This window comes from Festucalex cinctus, chromosome 4 (genome assembly GCF_051991245.1).
Source record: "Festucalex cinctus isolate MCC-2025b chromosome 4, RoL_Fcin_1.0, whole genome shotgun sequence".
NCBI lineage: Eukaryota > Metazoa > Chordata > Actinopteri > Syngnathiformes > Syngnathidae > Festucalex > Festucalex cinctus.
The window spans coordinates 31,891,836-31,899,162 of NC_135414.1; the positions used below are offsets into that span (position 1 = coordinate 31,891,836).

Consider the following 7,327-nt stretch of genomic DNA (forward strand, 5'->3'; position numbering starts at 1 on the left):
ATCAGGGAATCCTTCATCACAAACTGAGCTGGCCAAAAGCCTTTTGCGGCTGCCAGCGAGTCCACCGCGGCCTCCGTCACCTTCCTCATCGTCATCATCGTCACCACCGTCGACGTCGGTGTCCGAAAAGTGTGACGTTACGTCGTCACTGTCCGATAGTGGAGCAAAGAGGCCATCCGCTTGTGACGACGCTCCGTCACTTTCCGTTGTCGTGCATCGACTTGAGCTGCTGCTTGGAGACTCCGCCCCTCCGCTCTCCTCTCTTTCTAATTCGTCATCATCGTCTTCACTCTTCAAAGGGACAAAAGTCAACAGCTGCTCGGTCAAATTCTCTTCCTCTTCTTTGATATGGGGAGACTCGTTCCCCGTCTCGTCCTCTTCAATGTGATTTGGCTCGGCTTCATTTTTTATGTAAACGGGCTGTCGCTCTTGCTGCCCGAGATTTTCTTCACAGAAGTCTACAGGACATAAGACAAACACATATTTGATGGTTTGATGTTGTGTATCCATACGACCTTGACATGGGGAGGAAAAAAAGAACAGGACGTTTTTAATTTAGCTAATGACTGAAATGGCTGAAGCCATCCATCAGTGCAAGGAAAGATACACAAAGCTATGTGTATTTTTTTTTTGTTGCGTTTTTCTTTTTATAGCTACTGTACTGTACTGTGTAGTTATAAGAAAAAAATCTAGGCAATAAAAAAAGCATAGAGATTTAAATGATTTATTTTCTTTTTTTCAGGATTTGGGGGTGACCAGCGGCCCTAGCGAATGATGCGTTTGGTTGGAAATTAAAAAAAAAGTGAGAGATGAGAACGTTTTTTTTTTTTCTCCTCTGGCTTTTAACTCAGTGCAAAGAAGCAACATGGCCGGTTTATCTTTCTATGCTGAGGGTCGCTTTGAATGAAAAAATAAAAAAATAAAAAATAATGGCTGTAGTTTGGACACCCCTAAACTAAACTAAACTAAACAAGGCAAACTATGTTGAGCCGGTCAAAATAGTAAACAAACCTGCTACTATGAAGACATCTTGAGGTTCCAACTTGAAAACGACGTCCAGAAGTTGACGTTCGTCCTCTTCTTTTGCTCCACAAACTTCCTCCTCGTACTCTTCTTTCACACGTTTTGCACACATTTTCACTCGATAGTCACGACACGTAATTTTTGCTTAGTTTATGTGAAAAACAAACAAATAATAAAACGGGTCTCTTTGATCGCGGCTAGCAAGCTAAGCTAAGCTAGGCTAGGCTAGCTGGAAGAATGGAAGAAGCTTCCATGCGAACCGAGGCGAGTTCATCCTGAGAAGAGAATTCAACAAATGCTGTTAGTCCGGATAATTAAAAATGGATGTGATGCATCGACGCTTCGGTAGGTTGAGGTATTCATTCGGAAATAACGTTACATTTCTCTTCATTTTCGCGTTTCCTGGTGAGACACTTTCCGGTCTCGAGAGCGATGACCCGGAAGAACTTAGAGGGAAGGTCGCACGGAAAGCTGTTGGGATTTAATTATTCATATTTCACTCCACACCGCGAAAACGCTCCAGTTTCATACTGGAGATTAAAAAAAAATAAAAATAAAATCTTTTTAATTTTTGTGATTTATAATAAATAAACCAAAATGCATCAAAACAGTCTAGTGAACTGTAGCACTGCGCAAATTAAAATATGACTTCAATAATTGCAAAACAAACCGAACTATCCATACAGATAAACCCAGTTGTAAACACATAATATTAATACAAAGACTTGTTCCATGGATATTTATTCAGAAAACACAAACACGATCGGCAAGCAGTCATTTTCAAATTTGTGGAGTATCTATTATGGTCCTAATATATATTATTTGACGAGAGCTTTTTCCAGAATGCAAATGAGGGTGATTTTCGATTAGTAGTGTAATGAAATAAAATAAAATAAAATGTAAAAAAAAAAAAGTTCGTTCAAAGCTGCTAAAATGGTCAAACAACGCCATCTGTTGCCATTTAGTTGTAATTGCACATGCCATGACGAGCTTTTGAGAGTCAACTGAAGCTGGCCTCGTTTGTCTCATTGGAGTTCTCAAATTCAACTTGCTGAGTTTCTTGTCAGCAGTTGTTGCACTCGCTCACATGTTGAACTTTCTTTTTCTGACAATAATACAAACACAAAACTCTGATAGGCTTCCTTCCACCCACCTTAAAGTTTTTGCAAACGAAAGGTGCCAAAACCGAGGCAATTTTTCCTCGTTTTTTTTTTGTCCATAAACCGGCTGATTTGTCAACTGAGGGTTCTCCGCATAGCGACGAGAGATTAAGCAAATGAGTCAGTGATTGTTCACACCGTTTCAATTTCTTCCATCTATTTTCCGCTGCTCTTCTTGACATCGCACTTGTGTCTTTTTATTTCGTACTTGGCATGGAATCTTCGATGACACACATTGCAACTGAATGGCTTCTCGCCGGTGTGTGTTCTCGTGTGTGCCGTCAAAGAGCGTCTTTGACTGAATTCTTTGCCACAAAATGCGCAGGAAAAAAGTTTCTCTCCGGTATGCGTTCTTTTGTGTGTGATTAGTTGTCCGTGCGCAGAGAACTTTTGACCACAAACGGAGCAAGCGAACGGTTTTTCCCCAGTGTGCATCCTAATGTGTCTCGTCAAATCTCCCTTCTGCGTGAATTTCTTGCCACAAAACGAGCAGTCAAATGGTTTGTCGCCAGTGTGTGTTCTTGTGTGCACTGTTAACTCGACATTCTGCGTGAATCTTTTGCCACAAACTAAGCAGACAAAAGGTTTTTCTCCCGTGTGCGTTCTTTCGTGCCTCGTTAAATTTGTCTTGACGGAGAATCTTTTATCACAAAGAGAGCAAGCAAAAGGTTTTTCTCCAGTGTGCGTTCTCGTGTGTTTCGTCAAATGTGTCTTTGTCGTGAATCTTTTACCGCAAAGTGAACAGCCGAAAGGTTTTTCTCCGGTGTGTGTTCTCGTGTGGATTCTTAAGTCGACATTCTGCAAGCATCTCTTCCCACAAACTGAGCAGGTAAAAGGTTTTTCACCCGTGTGCGTTCTCGAATGTCTGGTTAAAGTTGACTTTCTGGAGAATCTTTTGCCACAATGTAGGCAGGCAAAAGATTGATCTCCAGCATGTGTTCCTGTATGTGCTTTCAACGTTGACGTTTTGTCACCTTTAGCGTGTTGATCATCATCATAGTCAGAAGAGTGTGATGTGACGTCGCCGATATCTGATTGGGATCCTCCAGCATCTTCTTCACTCTTCACACCGACACCAGTCAAGTGAAACTTGATGACGTCATCGCTCGGCTCCTCTTTAATCTGTGGAGGTTCAGGTCCTCCTTCCGTTTTGATATGAAGAAGGTCCGGCTCTTCCTCGTCGATGTTATAAAAGTCATCTGGCTCCTGCTGATCGGGTTGAAGATCTTCACTGACGTCTGCAGGACACAAGAAGACAAAAAAAAAATCATCACAAAATGAAAGCGGCTATAAAACAAGTGAGAGCAGGAAAGTGAACAAACCTGCTTTCACAACGATCCGTTGCATCTTGCAAACAGCGTCCACTTTTGGACCTTCGGTCGCTTTTGGCCGAGTAATTTCCTCCTCGTATTCTTTTTCTTTCACGTTGTTTGCGCTCATTTGCAACACGCGATTTGCGCTTCGCAATGTACGTAAAATCCAACAAAGGATTTGTTAGCATCTAGCTAGCTAAACTAAGCTAGCTAACTCGCTCGAGAAGCTTCGACGTGCACCCAGACGAGATCATCCAGCAAAGAAGATTTTACGAATTTTTGTCGTGTAGATTAACGGCAAAAGAAATGTGTCGATGATTTAATCCGTTCAATCCTAATTCAGGAAAAAATTGTCAAACTCGTTTGGTTGAGAGAAGACGAGGAGAAAAACTGACTGGAGACGAGGGCGGACTTTGTACGGCAACTCCACTTGGACAAACTGCAAATTAGCGAATGTTAACTGGTGCCTACAATAAATAATAAGTATGAATTTATGCATATACAGTAAATTTTATTATTTTACATCTACCCCCGCCCTCCCCGGCAATTTCGCTTGCCTCAAATAAATTATGAATTGTTTAATTTCTTTCTTCTAAACGCCGACCGGTTTGTTACAAATGTCAGACATGCATTTATGATACAAAGCACCTGGGGAATTTTCTAATCAGGGGCATTCAAAACACATTACTTCAATGTTTCTAGTCCAGCATCGATCTCAGTTGTGCACGCGACATAAAAAAGCATTGTGGTGTGTTTTTCTGCAGGAAGGTCATATCAAAGAAACACGACATTATTGGAAAAATCATGTTATGTTGGTCATATACACAAATGAAAATCTGACTGCACCACGATTCAAAAGTAACATGACGACATTTACAAAACTGGCAGTCCTCGTCAAAAATAAGAACAAAATCTCGTCTCACGCCTCTTTTTGACCACATGACTTGGTTTTAGGTGTTCATCACGCAACCAGTAGAGGGCGGCACTGCACCAAAAGTGCTCAGTGTGACGTAAATCAAACAGAAGAGGAAGAAGACGCTGCAGCGCGAGTCTTTACGTTTCACGCAACCTCACGAAATCATTTTATTTATTTTTTTGCTGAACGAATACTTGAACGTACACACGCGTCAATGCAAGCTCACCCGTTTCTACCCAACTGGAATAAAACGCGATTGGATTTAAATTTAGCTTAATCGTAGCTTGCTAGCCGCAAACAAAGAGATTCCTTTCTTTGTTTGTTCGCAACACATCGAGGGTGAGTGATCATCGCGTGAAAATGAATGCAAGAGGGACGGTGGAGCACGAACAGGAACTTGGTGGAACGAAAGAGGAGAAGGAGCCACAAAGTCAACTAGTGGACGCGCTTTGCAAGTTGGAGCCTCAAGTTGTGTCACACCAAGCAGGTGTTTTCACTTCTTATATTCTCACTCTAATTTGCATTTCTTACACGAACCACAAAGGACAACAGCAGCACCTTCTTGTTGCTTGTTGACCAACCAGGAAAGGAGACACCGAGATTTTACGCTTAAAATTGGGTGTCGGGGTCTGCTCGATCTGATTTGAGCTGAATCGATACAGTATCTTGAGTGGTTGGGGTCACAATTGTGGTCTTCAGGCGGAAAAGGCTGAAGTGTCCTAACATATAAAAATGGAACCAATTCTGACATTTCTTAACAGCTGATACGACAAAAACATAACAAAACATGTTTGCTTTTTTTTTGCCACCTGGAATACTGTTTCAAAAACTGTTTGCAGGTGCCGCAGTTTTGTGAATCCTCAACGACAGAACCAACAAAGAAAGAAATCATCAAAACATGGAACTTGACTGAGCAAAGTTGGACTCTTACTAAACCATGTCATTTTTTTTTTGTTGGTCTTCCTGTGTCCAGCAGACGTCAGTGAAGATCCTGAGCCAGAGTCCGCCCCCATCAAAGAGGAGGAGGAGCCACAGCATCTCCACATCAAGGAGGAAGAGGAGGAGGATGAAATCTCCAAGTTTCCGTTGACCGTCGTTGTGAAGAGCGAAGAAGGTGATGAAGACGATTTCGGAGGACCACAATCGGACGGCCGCTTGCCGCCGCTGACATATCGTGACGACAAAACGTCGCGCTCTTCTGACACTGATGACGATGAGAAGCACGCCACAGGTGATACGACGTGCCGCGCTGACAAAAAGCGTGTGAAATGTTCTCTCTGCGACAAAACGTTTTGCCACAAGTCAGCGTTGAAAGCACACACAAGAAGTCATACTAAACCGAAACATTTTGACTGCCCCGTTTGCGGTAAAAGATTCACCTTAAAGGCGGTTTTAACAGTCCACGCGCGAACGCATACAGGAGAAAAACCTTTTGCCTGCTCAATTTGTGGTCAAAGATTCACTCAGAACGGCGCTTTAAAAATACACACGAGAAAACACACGGGAGAAAATCCTTTTGCGTGCTCAGTTTGCGGCAAAACATATCGCAGGAAGTCGAGTTTAACGACGCACACGAGAACACACGCGGGAGAAAAACAGTTTGCCTGCTTAATTTGTGGAAAAAGATTCACTCATAATGGAGATTTACAAATGCACACAAGAAAACACACTGGTGAGAAACCTTTCACTTGCTCATCTTGCGGGAAAAGATTCTTTTCAAAGACACAGTTAACAAGACACACGCGAACACACACTGGGGAGAAACCGTATTCCTGCTCAGTTTGTGGCAAGAGATTTGCTCAGAACTCAAATTTAACGAGGCACACCGTAATGCACACTGGCGAGAAACCTTTTGCTTGCACATTTTGCGGTAAAAGCTTCTCTCGAAAGGGAGATTTGAAATTGCACACAAGGACGCACACTGTGGAGAAACCCCACCCCTGCTCAGTTTGCGGCAAAACATTCACTTCCAAGTCCAATTTAACAAAGCACGCCGTAACGCACACTGGTGAGAAAACATTCGGTTGCAGCTCGTGTGACAAAAGATTCTTTCGTAAGGATCAGCTGAAGCGACACAAGTGCACGGCTGAGAAGAGGTGAGGAATGTTCGTCCATTTGAAACGATCCAAGTTTCCATGCCGATGAACCGGATGTCATTTTTGAGTCCCAAATGTGATGTTGGTTCGCATGTCCCATCACTGCCCTGCACAAAATGTCTTTTGTTGTCCGACTACATGTCAAATGCTTGCTGAATAGTTTTTGTATTTATGTTCATATCGACCAATGGTGTCCAGACTGCATTCGAGGTCCACATATAGAAAAATGGAAGGTTGCAAGAGCCGCTTTGGTTTCCATCTTTACATATCAGGAAAAGCTCGACAGTATACAAACCAATTCATGAATAGTAGTGGAACCTTTTTTTTCTTCACCCTCCAAATTTAAAAACAAAACAAAAAACTAGCCTTGTGTCTGTGTCCAAAGTTATTTTTAGAATATTCCGTGTGGGCCTCTGAAAAATGGATGGCAGGCGGCAAAATGGACCGTGGGCCGTAGTTTGGACAGCCTTGATATTGCATACAGCATTTTGTTTTCAAAATCAATGACACGCATTTGTTTTGTTTTTTTAAAAAGTGTTAAATAAAGATGCCGAAGGATCCATCCATCCATTTTCTGAACCGCTTGCTCCTCACAATTGTCGCGGGGGGTGCTGGAGCCTATCTCTATGGACAGTAGGCGGGGTACACCCTGGACTGGTTGCCAGCCAATCGCAGGGCACACAGAGACGAACAACCATCCACACTCACAAGGGACAATTGGGAGCGCCCGATCAACCTGCCATGCATGTCTTTGGAATGTGGGAGGAGACCGGAGTACCCGGAGAAGACCCACGCGGGCACGGGGAGAACATGCAAACT

The 7,327-nt window shown here is 42.9% G+C and overlaps 2 protein-coding genes across 3 annotated transcripts; one reads left to right on the top strand and one right to left on the bottom strand.

The window, feature by feature from the left end:
• Positions 1-1,748: 1,748 nt before the first annotated feature.
• On the bottom strand, positions 1,749-5,299 carry LOC144018162 (uncharacterized). Its single transcript, XM_077520364.1, has 2 exons — positions 3,506-5,299; positions 1,749-3,421 (listed from the first exon to the last, which is right to left on the bottom strand). The coding sequence occupies exons 1-2, from the start codon at positions 3,621-3,623 to the stop codon at positions 2,340-2,342; spliced, it is 1,200 nt and encodes a 399-aa protein (XP_077376490.1). The 5' UTR covers positions 3,624-5,299; the 3' UTR covers positions 1,749-2,339.
• Positions 4,441-7,066, top strand: LOC144018159 (uncharacterized). 2 transcript variants are annotated; one of them, XM_077520361.1, is made up of 2 exons: positions 4,441-4,899; positions 5,386-7,066. In XM_077520361.1, exons 1-2 carry the CDS (start codon positions 4,773-4,775, stop codon positions 6,510-6,512), a joined length of 1,254 nt encoding a protein of 417 aa, XP_077376487.1. In that variant the 5' UTR covers positions 4,441-4,772; the 3' UTR covers positions 6,513-7,066. The 2 variants fall into 2 exon arrangements, with proteins under 2 accessions (XP_077376487.1, XP_077376488.1); XM_077520362.1 differs by having other exon boundaries at positions 5,389-7,066.
• The last annotated feature ends 261 nt before the right edge of the window (positions 7,067-7,327 follow it).

Excerpts from the sequence above, each read along its gene's own strand:
- LOC144018162 (XM_077520364.1), bottom strand. The coding sequence starts at position 3,623 with ATGAGCGCAAACAACGTGAAAGAAAAAGAATACGAGGAGGAAATTACT. Across the intron at positions 3,422-3,505 it reads ACGGATCGTTGTGAAAGCAG|ACGTCAGTGAAGATCTTCAA; the intron begins GTTTGTTCACTT and ends TGTGTCCTGCAG.
- LOC144018159 (XM_077520361.1), top strand. The coding sequence starts at position 4,773 with ATGAATGCAAGAGGGACGGTGGAGCACGAACAGGAACTTGGTGGAACG. Across the intron at positions 4,900-5,385 it reads AGTTGTGTCACACCAAGCAG|CAGACGTCAGTGAAGATCCT; the intron begins GTGTTTTCACTT and ends TCCTGTGTCCAG.